Raw genomic sequence first — 16,499 nt, 5'->3', positions numbered from 1 at the left:
AAAGAAAATATTAAGAACTATATGCTGATAGAAAGAAGGGAACTTTAAGCCACTACACTGCCTGTGCCCGATGCGGATCCACGTTGATGTTGTTAGTAAACAAACCAGGTGGGAGCACATCTCTGTGGTCTTTGCGCATGCCCGAGGCAATGTAACCGCTTCACATTTTGCACATGTATACAGGTAACGACAAGAGCCGTTTCCCTTGAAAATCTTCACACCTACACGCGAATACGATACGATAAACTGATCTGATCTCAGTGGCACATGTATAAGGCCCTATTCACTGTACAGTACACTGATCCCCATTTCACCAATTGTGAGACTTCTAGTACCAATTGGCTGGACCTCTGTTGAATAAGGTCAGTCACTTTAAAGGGGGTGAATACCTATGCAATCACTTATATTACATTACATATTTTTATTTAACTGACATAACTGCGTAGAAATCTTTTTTCACTTTGACATTTAAGCTTTTTTGTGATGTTTTTGTCAAAAAAGCCTACTTATATTGACCATGATTGATTTGTAAAAGCAATAAAAGAGTACATCCAAGGGGGTGAATACTTATGCAAGGCACTGTAATACAGTATGGTGGTCTGCTGTTTGTGGCACACTCAGAGATTTGAGGTAAATAAGAGGATCCTGAGTCGTTTCCTTGCAGAGTTGTGTCCAGCACTGGAACAAGAAACGGAGGCGGGAGCAGGTTGCCTGGCACTTTCCTAATCCATGCTGCACGATTATGGCAGGTTAGAATGGAGAAGACACAGATTCTTCACAGTCTCCTTTGTGTACATGTGGGTGATTTGTGCAGCAACATCTTGCCTGGCTTTGCCACCATGTCCCTGTGTGAGTAGGACAGAATCTGAGGCTGACCTTGCCACTATTTGTGATCCCTCAGGGAAAGACAATAAACTCAATGACAGACTTGAACAGTCGTATGGATTTGTTCCTTTCACTAGTTTACTCATATTTGTTCCACTTGGGTCTTAATATGTATCAGTTATTGAATTGCTGTTAAAAAAAACTGTTGCTAAGGACATTTACTGGACAGACATAATAAGATCTCTAACTGAATATGAGACATTCTCAGACTAGTGTTGTAGTTATCGTCATTCAAGTTTGAGACATTTCATCTTTGTAGCCCCTCAGAGCTGTAATGAATGCATCCATCCCCAAGTCCTAAACCGTGATTAGCCTAGCCAAAGCTTTACAGAATGAAGAGTGTTCTCCATATTCATTGCCTGTTGTTTGCAAATAGTGCCCAGCTGCAGAGCCTCTCAATCCGATTGCACAAAGGGCTGGACTGGAACAATAAATTGGCCTTGGCATTTTTGGCCCAGACGGCCCGCCACAATCGGTCTTGTACCACCGACTATTGTTGCAGTCCCTCAAATATGCAGAATTCCCCCAAAACACTACAAACAGGGGTAGTAAGTGCCGTGGACAAGTGGACCATTGCAAGTGGACCTGCTCACTCGCTCTTGACTGACTCCCTGGTGATCAGAGGTGGTTGTGGAGTACATCTCCAGACTCAAATAGAAGTCATCGTCAGAGAAAAAGCTCTCCTAGTGTGGTAGCGTGCAGAACTGCATGACCCTAGTGTGTCAGTTGAATAAGTGTTAGAAGCCTCATTCCAAGTTATTTAATAAAATGAAAGTATACAAATAAGTTTGTAGGTGCGTGCTCAGTAAATATCAGCACCAAATAATTGAAATGTACTGAAGGAGAGATATCCCACAGAGAGTAACAGTAACCCATACCATATCCTAACAGTTATCACCACAACTAACTGAAAATAGACACAGGACATCTGGTTGCCTATTGTTGGAAATTATAACGGGTTTCCCTATGGGCGACTACATAAGCAGACATTTTAGCACAGTGGGGCTACAAGTGTTGCATATTATACAACATTTTCGCGCATCTTCATTGAGGGAACCCTTAGCCTAATCATTATAAAAACTAGACGTAACGCAAAGCGTTACAAAATACGACCGCCGAACTGTTCAGTAGGTTTTGGCACAGAATGTGTCATGGTTGTCAGTGTGTTTGTGTGTTTTGTGTGTGTAAATTGGTTTCATTTTTATGTATTAAAGGAATTATTTCTGATAGATTTTGATGATTGTGATGATGCCTGTGTGTGCACCTGTGTATGTACATGTACATGTGCATGCATGCGTACATATGTCTACTGTGTGTGTATGTGTGCATACTAATGTCTACTGTGTATGTGTGTGTATCTGTTGCAGTTTTGACCATGTCAGCCAGAGATACCTGCAATTACATCACCAAGTTTGCTTTTGAATTTTTAAGTAGGTGGGGCTATACATAAAATGAGTGGTTATAAGATGGGTTGACATGGCCCCTTAAGACAAACATACAAAAAACATGTGGCCCTCCTAAGCCCTACAGTTCTCGGGATATTCGAAGAAAACTGTGTAAGGCCACCTACAGGCCAGTTGGTGAACAGCCACATAAAAAAAAAATATTGTATGGCCCCCCCATGGATGGAATTGCACGAAACTTGGCATGCATTCAGAGGGTCTCAAAATGATCCACCACTTTCGTACACTTTCGACAATATATGCATAAGTTATAAGTAACTGGAGTTGTGAAGAGTGCATAGTTTGAGGGTCTGCCACGCCCACACCCTTCAAACTTTGTAAAAGATTCTAATAACTTTTAATTCCCCATTGCTGAAGAGTAACCTGACCACGTTTGAAGGCATTACCATTAAATCTGTAGGAGGAGTTCAATCACATGCGAGGTGTGGAAACAAAGTGAAGTTTCCAACCACCAACAGGTGGCGCTATAGGTGATATCAGTCAGGCATATGTACGCGTTCGGGCCAGATCCACCCTAAGACATTTTCTCTGGATCAAACAATGTACGCAAGACTTATAAGTGACTTTGTGTTTTGTGGCAAGCACTGGCAAGTTAGCAAAGTGCACCAAATGTCGTGCACTCCGGTGTTTCAGTGTGCCGGGAATCGTTGACAGAAAATCGGCAAACAGAACAAAAAAAGAAAGAAAAAAACAGAAAAAAAAGTCTGACTAAACCTATATCGCGCGGCGGTCATAATAATGTTTTAATGATAGCCTACAATATTGGCCTAGGCCTAGGTTATTATACACGTTGATTTTCTGTCAATGATTCCCGGGACACTGAAACACCGGGGTGCACGAAATTTGGTGGGCATGTAGCCCCACTAGATTAGCGTGAAACCATTGATTTTCGTTTTCATCCGTTGCACCCCCGTTGGACTGGACCCCTTTTAAAGAGGGTGGGGCGATTCAGTTTTCTGTGAATAAGTCGAAAACCGTAAGCACCTAGGAGGACCACATTTGTTTTGTATGTTGGTCTTAAGAGGCCACGTCAACTATTCCACTACCACTTATTTCATGTATAGCGCCACCTAGTTACAAATGAAAAAGCAAAAATGGAGTGTTGTAAAAAATGTTAATTGTAAGTTGACAAGGTCAGAACTGCACGAAATCAAAGGTGTGGGATCGATGATCGTGGGGGGGGGGGGGGGGGGGGGGGGCATGCAATACATTGATTTATATAGTTTTACACCAACTGGCCTGTAGGTGGCGCGACACAGTTTTCTTCGAATATCGCGAGAACCGTAGGGCCTAGGAGGGCAAAAATTGTTCTTATATGTTTGTGTTAAGGGGCCATGTCAACCCTTAACATAACCAGTCATTAAATGTATAGCGCCACCTAGTTAGAAATTAAAAAGCAAAAATTAGGTGTTTTAATCGCATATATGCCAAAGTGCTCAAAAAATTACCAAATTTGCCAGGGACATCAAGCCTGTAACCGTCCATCTTCGGTAGAGTTTTTGTCCATGGATGGAGCAAAATGGCTCTGTAGCGCCCCCTAGAACATTGCAAAAAACCCTGCGCATTGGGGTTATTTTGGCGTAGCTTGGCGGAATTCGGTACTCGTCTTCGTCATGCTTGGACGCACCCAAAAGTCTCTTGACGCCATGGTGGCAGGTCCACAGGAAGTCGGCCATTTTGAGTGGAAGTTGCGTTTTGACGGCGTTTGCACACCTCGCATCTGATCGAACTCCTCCGACAGATTTAATGGAAACGCCTTGAAATGTGGTCAGGTTACTCTTCAGCCATGGGCGACTAAAAGTTATATAAGATTTTCTCATTAGTCGGAAGGTGTGGGCGTGGCAGACCCTCAAACTTTGCCAACTTGCCAGTGCTTGCCACAAAACACAAAGTCTCTATCAACTGTTGAGTACATTGTTTGGTCCAGAGACAATGTCGTAGGGTGGATGCTGGGGGGCCATACAATTTTTTTTTTTTATGTGACTGTACACCAACTGGCCTGTAGGTGGCCTGACACAGTTTTCTTTGAATATCCCGAGAACTGTAGGGCTTAGGAGGGCCACATGTTTTTTGTATGTTTGTCTTAAGGGGCCATGTCAACCCATCCCATAACCACTCATTTTATGTATAGCGCCACCTAGTTAAAAATGAAAAAGCAAAACATGAGGTGATGTAATTGCAGGTATCTCTGGCTGACATGTTCAAAACTGCACCATATTGCATGGTCAAAACTGCAACAGATACACACACATACACAGTAGACATTCGTATGCACACATATACACACACAGTAGACATGTGTGTTTGGGTCAATTCAACTTTTCTTAACAACTTTATGTGACCTGTTTTAAAGAACTACATTGCAAAAGAAAAATATACCAAAACAATCCACAAAAAAGTAGTACACAAAACATTACATAACCAAATCATCAAAATCTATCACAAATAATTCCTTTAATACATAAAAATTAAACACAAACCAATTTACACTCACAAAACACATAAAAACACACAAACACACAGACAACCATGACTCATTCTGCGCCAAAACCTACTGAACAGTTCGGTGGTCATATTTTGTAACCCTTTGCGTTACATCTAGTTAGACATTGACTGAGTGACCCATCTGACGTTCTCACTTAATGCTCATTGTCATTATGGCATGACACACACACTTACTCCATGCTTACCGCTGCAACTACACTCTGTCCCTCGGCCATGTCATGCTCATCTGTCTCTCCTCGGCTTCCCTGTCCCTGTCACACGGCACTTCTCCTTCAAGTTCCACCTGTTAATGCACAGTGTCGGTTAGGCCTACTGTTGATTCTGATCCACACACATCCATCCACAGTTGGCACTGACTCTGAGCCATGGCATCTGACACGAGAAACAGAGGACAGAGGGGGAGGGGTGGTTCCTAGTAAGAGACGTGATTGGGCCAGCCCAGTGTTAGTATAGAAAATGAACCAATGAATCGCTATCCCTGCTTTATGGGCTGGCCATTGGCCATTTTTTTAAAAATTAAAAATAATAAATTAAATTATACCGGCCCAGGTGCGTCGGCACACCGGGAAAATTGTCGGTATGACATATTTACCAACCCACAACTGAGTGCATAAGAACTATAGGCGACTCTTGGAAGGGGAATGGGCTTTGTGGTAAGAGGGCGTGAGGGACGCCTCTGAATAACGTCATACGCCGCGTTGGCTTTCAGCGCTGCAAGTTTTGTACCCTCTCCTCCCCCAACCGCACTCCGTCTGTGCTGGAAAAGTTTGTGATCTGGGTAAATGTCTGCATACCTGGGAGATTTAACAATAAAAAAGAAAGGGACTACGAGTGTTGCTACAAAGAGAGCAACAGCATTTCAGGGATGATGACCCGACAAGATTGTTGTTACCGAAAAGTTTTGCAATTTCGTTAGTTGCACAGCTTGAACGCATTCGCCCCTTTCTTGGATGGTGTATTCGTTTTGTGGGATCCTAAAAACTGTTGAAGAAATGGCGGAAACTAAAATAATTTACCACATCGACGAGGAGGAGACGCCGTACTTGGTGAAAATTCCTATACCATCGGAAGAAATAACTCTATTGGATTTTAAACAGGTCTTAAACAAGCCAAACTATAAGTTCTTCTTTAAGTCCATGGATCAAGATTTCGGGTGAGTAGCGAAGTGTCCTTGCCTGTGTAGCCACTGTCCGGTGGGTATATTGGCTAGTGTTAAATCAGTTTCCTCCTTGCAACTGTCCATCCTACTAATACTAATTCTGAAATGAATCCGTGCTGGCTCCAACTGCCGACTGATAAACACCCCAGTTAAATAAAGCCTGAACCAAGGAGCATCTTACTTAGTAATGTCTACGCGTTTGGCTAATTCTCTCCCACTGTTGTGTGAATGCCATTAGACCCCTCCAAAGTGGAAAACCCCGTAGCTCTGTCCTTAATTTACTGTACGCTAAGTTGAGCATCTACCTAATTTGATTCAGCATTCTGGAATGTTGTTCTCTCCCAGCTGCTCCCCGCATCAACTGTGGTGGCGGATGTTAAATCTCAGGACAACAACAGACCTGCGTTCCATGACTTATACCGTATTTAACTCAAGAAAATGATCAGTGAAAAGAATCACCGTAGTATTAATAGCGGTATGGTTATTGTTAAAAGAAATAAAATAAAAAACCGAAACGTCTTACATTATGAAAATTTACAGTGTCTCATTTTGGGTATGAGGTCAATGTAGAGTTTGAGAATTAGTTCCGGCCCTGTGAGATTCACAATTGTCACAGTTGCATCTGCAGTTTCTGTGCCCCCAACAACACGTCCCCTACTCAGCCTTTTTTTTGGGCCAGGGGCCAACTTCCCCTCTTCTCAGCAGCTGTACTTCCTCCACACTCCCATTCCTCAAGAGGGTCTCAAGTAGATTTAAGAGAATTCCACCCCCTTCCTCTTTATCCTATACATTCCTACAAAGGGGTCTTTTCCTGGTTCACAGTTCCGAGAGATAGGAACCACGATAAAATGGCTTAATCCCATTGAGCCATGCATGCCAGGCCTACACACTGCTCCTCTGTTTCCGTGTGATGCATTCAATTAAACCATTAGCCCTTTGATTACAATCCATTTCTCCACTCTGGCTACACATCCATAGGCTTGCACAAATACACTGGAAGCCTATACTTAATGTTAACTTGCAGAGTGCTGACTATGATTAGTAGTTTTGCATGGTATGGAGGCTGTACGAGGAAAATACCATTTTTCAAGTACACAAATAGCCATGACTGTCTTCACTGGGAGGTGGGATTGAAGAATTTGTCATTTGAAGTGTGTATCTTCAGATTTTTTACATATTTGACATTAAGGTGAAAGTTGTGCTTTTGGTTAGTTTGTTTTCTACACTTTTTTAAATATGTGGAGGTTTAAGTTTAAATGTGCCAGAGCAGTTGAGGCATTCTGTGCTCTGTTAGTTTTGTTTATGGGCTGCCACAACTGTGCTTGGAACAGCACAAACAGTTACAGGTCTACTATACTTTTAAGAAACTGTCCAAATGATCTGCACCAGATTGTATACTTCTGTTGAAAGGATGATAAGAATAGGATTAGCATGGATGACATGAACAGATGAATGCATGACTGAATCAGAGTGCATTTCTCTTATCCGCCTCATCATCGCAGGTAAATATATCAGAAGCATTTAGATGAGTAAAGCCCTCATCTGGGTCATCCTCCAAAGGCATCCTCTCTCCTAAGGTGAAACCTACAATGCCTACCACTGTTGGATGGCTGTAGAGAGCATGGGCTTGCATACTGGCTAGCGTCATGTGACTGGTGTGTGTAGTGAGAGAGTCCAGACAGAAAAATATGTTTCATGACTTTGGTCTGTTCCAGTGTGTAGATGAAGTTTCAGTGGAGTTGTGAATGCCCAGTGTCATATTATAAACTGGCAAATGCTCCCAGCCTATGCATGCCACGTAGATAAGCAAGGTTGGAGAGTTTACAGACACTGTCCTCAACCATAATACTGTCCGCTCTGAGATAAAAATGAAACACAGGACATGATCTGTCATCACCTTGGCGTACACTTCGGTTCAGCGAGCCTTAATGGCAGCCGGGTGGCAACAGTCAAGAGGTTTCTGCAGTGCAGTGACAAACAGATTTTGTGCCTACATTGTTTATACTTGTTTAAATGACGCAAACTGTCCTCTCAGTGGAATTATAACCATTTAAATCAGTAATGGTTTATCTCAGCAATTGCACATTTACCTAAGTTATCACTGGCCATAACAACTGAGACATACATCCAGATGCTATTTGAAAGGGATGTTTTGATTTATACACTGACGTTTTAATGCTAATTGTATGTACCTCACATAGGACACATGCACAGGCACAATGCTGTGAATATCTCACTGAACTCAGCCACAAGTGGCCTAAGCACAGAGAGAGAAGAGAAGGAAGATATGATGCCTGGTGGATAGCTAAATGGATCTGATGAGAAGGGGGGGGTGTGTCCTTATCAGTGCTGCTACAGGCAGGGACAGGCAGCAGGGCATTCCCACATGCTTGAATGAACCCCAGATTAGATGGTAGGAACAGGCTTGGAAAGTTCAGAATCCAAGGCAAGGCAAAAGAATAAATGGTTTGTGTGTGTTTGTGTCTGTGCAGCATGAGCGTTTGTGTGTGTGTGTGCATGCATCTGTGTGTGTGTGTGTGTGTGTGTGTGCATGCATCTCTGTGTGTGTGTGTGTGTGTGTGTGTGCATGCATCTGTGTGTGTGTGTGTATGCATCTGTGTGTGTGTGTGTGTGTGTTTGCTTGTGTCTGTTTATGTGAAAAGTTGAGAGAGTGTGCGTCTGTGTGTACGTGTGCATGCATGCATCTGCGTGTGTGCTTTTGCTTGTGTCTGTTTATGTGAAGAGTTGAGAGAATGTGCGTGTGTTTGCGTATGTGTGTACGTGTGTATGCATTCATCCGCATGCGTGTGTGTTTCCTTGTGTCTGTTTATGTGAAGAGTTGAGAGAATGCACCAGTGTTAGTGAAACTGTGTGTAAGACTTTGTGCCAATGGAATTTATTCCTGAGTCATTTCAAGTGTGCAATGCTGAATGTTCAGTTTTACTGTTTACAACAAATAACCTTTGAGTGATTCATCTGTGTATTACCTCTGCGTGTACTCCTCAGCATGAAGACAGGCAGTAATTTAGTCTTCTTTCTACTGTGGCTCTAGACAAAGGAAAACAATGGGATACTCCTTTTGGTGCTCGTGGTTAAGTGAGAAATGTTTAGTCTATTAGATGCTTTCTGAAACTGAAGGCAATCTGAACTTGCCTGTTTGTTTTGAAGCAGACTGCGCTAGACTAATTCCATGAAGTTAAATACAGGTCTGATACAGGTTGTTTGTATTTGTTCATTTATAGGGTTGTCAAGGAAGAGATCTCAGATGATGCTGCCAAACTACCCTGCTTTAACGGACGGGTAGTCTCATGGGTAAGGCAAAAGAGTAAACTCGAATGGAATGATTTAAAATAGGGATTTATTGACTATCAAATAACTTGGTAAATAGTTTGTCTAGGTTTTACTAGTGCACTTCTTATTTCATTTTGTTATTCTCAGGAAATGGGTGAAAGACAGCATCTGTCTCACCTTACTCTCTCTCTGTCTCTCTCTCTCTCTTTCTGCCTCCCTCCCTCCCTTTATTTCTCTAGCTTGTGTCCTCAGATTCCCTTCCTGTAGAGCTCCTCCCCCCTCCTCCTCCTCCTCCTCCTCCTCCACCACCTCCTCCTCCAGTTGAGGTGTGTCCCGAGCCCTCTCCTCCTCCGCCTCCTCTTCCACCTCCACCTGCTGAGAGACTGGGGGGCATAGGGGACTCCAGACCTCCCTCATTCCAGTATGCACCATCACCCACACACACCCACACACAAACACACACTGTTGTGTTACACACACACACACACACACACACACACACCCACACCAACTTCCACATCATTCATAACCCTGTTTATTGAAGTTTAAATAATCTGATTTTAACTAGTCATTATAAATCAATGCTAGTGCCCATATGTACATAGACATGACCCATGATTCCTTACCGGAGCTTCTTCTTTGTGGTCATTTTATAGTCCAAACGTGGCTGGTAGTGTGGAGAACCTTGACGAGCGCACAGAGACAGAATCTGTGGTGTCCTTCAGAAGGGAGAGGCCCAGACGCAGAGAGAGCATGGACCAGCATGGTAAGCCATGAATGGAGGAGTTATCTACTGGGCAGTAGGTGTCTTAGAGGGCTTAAAGTAGTAGAGGGGGTATGGTTTTGTGTACCATAAGTATTTTCTTTGGTTAAATCAACAGACTGATAAAATGAATCTGACGATAACACAATTGAATGACACCTTTTAATGTAGAACTGCTCACTCTGGCTCCTGACTCCTCCCATTCTGCCATCTTTGATATTCCTTCCAGGACCTCGTGTGAACGGACAGACCCGACTGGAGCGCCACCTAGCTGGCTACGAGAGCTCCAGCACCATGATGAGTAGCGAGCTGGAGACTACCAGCTTCTGTGACTCAGAAGAGGATGACACCATGAGCAGGTATGATGCTGCACAGAATCCCTCGTCAGCAGCCACCAGCAGCCTGGCCTCTGCTGTCCCTCCCCCTAGCTGATAGCGTCTGCCTCTGGAGAGGCCCTACCCCAGATGTGTGAGGGGCAGGTCAGATCAGATCAGGTCTCGGTCGGGGCAGGTCAGATCAGATCAGCTCCAAATTAAATCAGCTGCTGTCAGCTTCCTGTCCTCTCTGCCAAGCGTGTCAGCCTCTTGTCAGAAAAATGTCAACCTTTGTAAATTTAAAATTAACTACAAAGGCACACAGAGAGTACAGGCCTGTGTCAAGGCCAAATGCCCGGCCCTGAAAAATAATTAGTGGATCCGCCCCGTGATTCAGATCAGCGCCAAAATGTAATTGGTTCCTCCTTGGCCCATGCTACACAAGTTTCATGAAAATTGTCCATGTTGCTTTTACGTACAGTAATTCTGCTGACAGACAAATAAACAGCCTAACAAATGAGTGGTAATGCGTATAAATCTAAATCTCAAAGATATGGACTACTTGGTGTGATCCAGATCCCTTGGCCCCCGGAACCCCCCTTGCTACAACATTGCTCCCTAAATTGTTGTCTCACTGGTTTGGTATCCATCTGTATCATTCAGTCACCACTGATTGCAGACGTGGTTTGTTTCTGCTGAGTGTGCTGTTGAAAGCACTTAGACCAAAGCACAGAAGTTCATAAGTTCATAAGTTTCCTGTTATCCCAGGTTCAGCAGTTGCACGGAGCAAAGCACAGCCTCCCGGCTGCTGAAGAGACACCGGAGGCGACGGAAGCAGCGCCCCCCCAGGCTTGAGCGGGTACTGCACCTTCAAACATACGCACACAAAAATAAAGGAATAGAAATAAGTCACAGAAGTAATTATAGCAACCTTTATTAAGGGATGATTTAAAACAATATGAGAGTGGGATCTAATGTGACGGGGCTTATTTGTATCCAAAGGCATCGTCTTTCAGCAGTGTGACAGACTCCACCATGTCGCTCAATATCATCACAGTTACTCTCAACATGGGTGAGTACACTCTCTTTTACAGTGTGCCTGGGCACACTCTTTAAATAGACGTCTTAAGATGCCTCTCAATCTCTGAACCCTAGTCGGTCAATCTCTGCTAGCAGTTTTCAACCAAGAGTGAAGCCTTTCAGGTTCCTTTTCGACGTATTCTTTCTGTGGTTCTTGGAGAACTCTGTAATGAGGGTCCCGTAAATTCCTGAGGTAATAGGTCATCTACCCACCAGTTGGAATTAATTTTCTTTTTCCCTCTCAGTGCTTTCCCAGTGACCTTGCCATCTCCTTTTTTCAATTATGTATACTGCATTGTATTGTGATTTGTTATTGAATATAGCCAGGGGATTTTACTGTGGATTTAATCCACTACTGGGACCCAGCTCCTGCTTGTTAGTGATGTTATCTCATCAAACAGACATGATGAATACCTTAAGCCTGCCTGAACTCAGTCTGAAATGTTCATCTTTGTATGTGCCTGTACATTTATGGTTAAAGAGTTATATTGAACAATATTGTACCGTTTGTTCCTGTGATCAAGTAAAGTACCTTACTGCATGTGTTTGAAGCAGCATATTAACTTGTAAAACCTTGTTGTCTTAAATCAATAACAGTTTGATGAGATATGTTGTGTTGATATTTGCAGTTTATTTACATTTACATGTCATTCACACAAAATTACATTGGTTTATATTGGATGCCATGTCCTGTTGGCACAGAAAAATACAACTTCCTGGGCATCAGTATCGTGGGTCAGAGTAACGAGCGAGGTGACGGGGGCATCTACATCGGCTCCATCATGAAGGGAGGGGCTGTGGCTGCTGACGGACGGATAGAGCCAGGAGACATGCTGCTTCAGGTGAGGTGGACAGGAACCTCATGGTTTATCACCATATTTACTTCTGCTTTGTTCACTGCTATCGGACATCTTTTATGACTTCCATTCAGTGACCTTTACACTGTAAAGAAGTTTGCCTCCATTCATTCCTCCATCCACCTAGACTCTTGATGTAAAGATTTATCCTGTGTTGTTATACCTGAGGTCTGTTTATTATCGCTCTCTCTCACTTGCTGGCGCTCTCTCTCATTGCATCATACCACAGGTGAATGACATCAACTTTGAGAACATGAGTAATGACGACGCAGTCCGTGTCCTGAGAGATATAGTTCACAAACCAGGGTGAGTTCTTCCCTACTTATGAATATTGTAAAGATTCACAAGCACATACACTACCAGTTGCTCCAACCTTACCATCTCTTTCTTTCTTTCTTTCTTTCTTTCTTTCTTTCTTTCTTTCTCTCTTTCTTTCTCACTGTAGGCCAATCATCCTCACTGTGGCTAAATGCTGGGACCCTTCACCCCAGGGCTACTTCACTTTACCGCGCAGTGAGTCGACATCGACCTTCTTAACGCAACTATATGATAATTATTATGTGAATATCAATGTGAAAGAATCTCACTTTGAGTAAAGGAGCTTTAGGGGCCTGTCTGTTTCTGTTCATTCATTCCTGATGACGTATATTCCATAGCGACGATTCATTCCATGCCTCTGTGTTGTCTTAGATGAGCCTATCAGACCTATAGACCCGGCGGTGTGGGTAACTCACGCGGCAGCCCTGACGGGAGGCACGTACCCCGTTTACCCTCCTCTCTCCGTCGCGGGGACCGAACGTAAGCTATCCCCAGGCATGTTTTCAGCTGTAAATCATGACTTAGCATCTCTCTCACTCATCATGTGACTTATGTGCTCTTACTGGGGTATTTTGTTTCTTGTTCTTAGTCACGTCAGGCTTTGAGGAGTTTAGCCTGTCTCTCCACTCTGACATGGTGTCGGTGGCCAAAGCCATGGCCTCCCCAGAGTCTGGCCTGGAGGTACGAGACAGGATGTGGCTGAAGATCACCATCCCCAATGCGTTCCTTGGTAAGAGCACAAGCAAATGAAAGAGAACTGCTATTGAAAGACCAGATATATTGTCTCAATGATATGAGCAGGCCTGCATAACATAATATTATGACTGAGTGTGGTGTGCTGTTTGGTGGCTGTGTCTCTAGGCTCGGATGTGGTGGACTGGCTCTATCATCACATTGATGGTTTCAAGGACCGGCGCGAGGCACGTAAATATGCCAGCAACCTCTTGAAGGCTGGCTTCATCCGTCACACCGTCAACAAAATCACTTTCTCTGAGCAGTGCTACTACATCTTTGGAGATTTCAGTGACTGTGAAAACTGTAAGTCCCTTGAGTCATTCTGCATGTATGGGTTCTTTTTCACTCAGCTCATGGACAGCGTGTTAATGGAAAACGATGGCAATTCATTGTCGTTGGTTTTGTACTATTTTCTAATGGTTATTAAATCATTGAGCAGGCTGTGGCTAAATGAAACAACTTTCATTAAATCAGTCTTATTTTGTGATTTCAGTGTTGTGTAAAAGGGTTCGACAGCACTTGGATCATGAAGCACACATTAATGTCTCCCCCTAATGTTCCCTTTTATTTCCTCAGACATGGCTAACCTGTCCTTGAATGATAATGATGGCTCCAGTGGGGCCTCTGATCAGGACACACTGGCTCCGCTGCCTCTACCAGGGGCCACACCCTGGCCCCTACTCCATACATTCCCCTACCAGTATCCCCAACCCTACACCAGCCAACCCCCGCCCTACCACGAGCTCTCCACCTACAACTACACCCCTGGCAGCACAGGCAGCCAGCACAGTGAAGGTGAATATGTCTCAGTACTGAGCACTCAAACAATTGATGCATTCAAATGCCATTTACAATTTACTACTAATATTAGCACTTGGGACATGCAGCCTGTAGCCTTCCTTTCTTCCTTACTGACGTACTTATTTCCTTTCTTTCTCTCCTCCCCGTACTCTTTCTCTCTCTCTCAGGGAGCCGGAGCAGTGGTTCCACCCGCAGCGAGGGAGAGCGGAGGCGGGGAAGCAAAGAGGGTGGGAGCACCAGTGGTCGGGAGGAGAAGTCCCCTGTCGGGGGGACGGAGTCGCGCTCAGGCAGCGGTGGCAGCGAGTCCGAATACTCCGTGCGCAGCAGTCGCAGGCGGGGCCACAGCTCGGCCACGCCCAGCGAGCACAGTCACATGAGTCAGCGATCGCAACACCGCACGCCCCAGCCCCACATGCCCTACCCCCCGGGCTTCCCTATGCCCTACAACCCCATGATGCTCATGATGATTCCCCAGCACCACCCACACGTCATAGGGGCCCCCCACCCTCATCTCTCCGCCGGGCCCTCACCTCTGCCTGGCATGCACCCCTCCTCCACCCCCGGAGGTCCACCTGGCGCGCCACCGACACGTGACCTTGGCTCTGTCCCGCCGGAACTCACCGCTTCCAGGCAGTCCTTCCACCTGGCCATGGGCAATCCCAGCGAGTTCTTTGTGGATGTCATGTAGCCAGAACATGGCATGTAATATTTAGTCATGGCATGGCATTGTACAGAGACTCAAAGCACAGTCTGACGACTACTTCAATGCTGGACACACTGTTGGAGGTTTACACATAAATACCACAAGATTGTTTATTATATCACATAGCGATAGCTGTTTGCGGTGTCAGACTGCACATCATGAGACGGTTAACATTCAGTCTCCTGTGTGCTTTCAACTGGAATGGTTATTTGGTAGTATCCACCCGTCCCACTGGAGATTTGTATGTCACGTTTGTGTGTGCGTGTGTGTGTTTGTGTGTGTGTGATGCGAGGTTTGTGGACTAAAAGTTTGAATTAATATTCCCCTGACTTTTCTAATGCACCCGGTGAAATAACTGCATCTGCAACACAACTGGTCAGTTTTGATGGGCAAAGATTCTTGGTAATGTCTACCGAAATGGTGGCTTTTCATGGTTGTGAAATTCAGATTTCAACCCCCAATATTTTCATTAGAAATACTAGTTGCTCTTTGTGGGAGATGTTTCAAGATGTCTCAAGCATAATTTCTTCACATTCATTCAATGGACCAAAGGAAAGCAGGTTCATAATACTAGCTTTTAGGTAATTTTTGTAAAGTAAAAATATTTCTATGATGACCTGGTACAACAAACATGAGATTCGGTGAGTTTTCTAGTTTTTTACATCCCTGGGTACGTTTGATGAGAAGAGTGTAACTAGTTGTTTCTCTGCGGTTTCTGATGTCTGAACTTATGGGAATGAGAATGTATTACTAATCAAAGAATAGTTGTAATCCTTTCTTTAAACTGAAGTGTAGAAAATATTCCATATCACAGATATTATTGGGATTGACTTGAAAAGAATTTAGACCCAAAAAATCAATTTCTTTAGATGTTAATACTTGGCCTGCGCAGGTTTTTGTTGTTGTTATCAGGGCCTGAAGGAGATACTGACATGAGTAACTGAAATGAGTAAATGACGGTTTACTTTGATAATAGTGTCACATATGACTGTTGGTATAGCACTCATCAGTCCTGTTGTGGCATCTATCTTCATCACAAAATATGTTAATCACAAAGCATGTACGTAACGGTCATAGTATGTTTTTATTGCTTTTTTTATTTAGCTAAGAAGACCGCAAACAAGGGGAGGCCCACACACGTAGGAGGCTGTCTCTGTGATACACACTGGGGAGAAATAACAATGTTAAATAAACACAGTGAAGTATAACAATGTTTCACTGGGGAGAAATAACATGGTTAAATACACACAGTGAAGTATAACAATGTTAAATACACACAGTGAAGTATAACAATGTTTCACTGGTCTCACTGTGGGAATCCCCTTTGGTTAGTGAACATGTCTGTGAAAACTCTAGAGATAATCTTTTTTTGTTACTCTCACAGTTGAATGCATATTTCATTCTGGTCTGAAAGGTACAAAACTATATACAGCTGGAAGACATTACCTGTTATTATCCTGCAATCAACCAAATAGGTGCATTTAAGGTCAAGCGTGTGTTTGTGTAGTTCGGTTGTATAGTCTTTTAGTATTGTGAAAACCCTGGTACAGGAGTAAGCCAAATGAGCTGAGCTGATTCATCTTGGTGCTCTTAACTGGTCAGTACACTACACCCAGCACATCCTT

At 43.8% G+C, this 16,499-nt stretch overlaps 1 protein-coding gene across 1 annotated transcript; it reads left to right on the top strand.

The window, feature by feature from the left end:
* Nucleotides 1-5,845: 5,845 nt before the first annotated feature.
* LOC308375535 (segment polarity protein dishevelled homolog DVL-2-like) lies at nucleotides 5,846-15,491 on the top strand (the record flags this gene model as incomplete). Its single annotated transcript, XM_080851700.1, has 15 exons — nucleotides 5,846-6,006; nucleotides 9,255-9,324; nucleotides 9,543-9,724; nucleotides 9,960-10,069; nucleotides 10,296-10,425; nucleotides 11,149-11,239; nucleotides 11,383-11,452; nucleotides 12,163-12,302; nucleotides 12,547-12,623; nucleotides 12,763-12,830; nucleotides 13,008-13,115; nucleotides 13,225-13,365; nucleotides 13,497-13,673; nucleotides 13,947-14,165; nucleotides 14,339-15,491. 15 exons carry the CDS (start codon nucleotides 5,846-5,848, stop codon nucleotides 14,857-14,859), a joined length of 2,265 nt encoding a protein of 754 aa, XP_080707826.1. The 3' UTR covers nucleotides 14,860-15,491.
* Between the last annotated feature and the right edge of the window lie 1,008 nt (nucleotides 15,492-16,499).

Source organism: Sprattus sprattus, assembly GCF_963457725.1.
Source record: "Sprattus sprattus genome assembly, chromosome: 1".
Lineage (NCBI taxonomy): Eukaryota > Metazoa > Chordata > Actinopteri > Clupeiformes > Clupeidae > Sprattus > Sprattus sprattus.
This window is presented reverse-complemented; position numbering and strand designations above follow the sequence as displayed.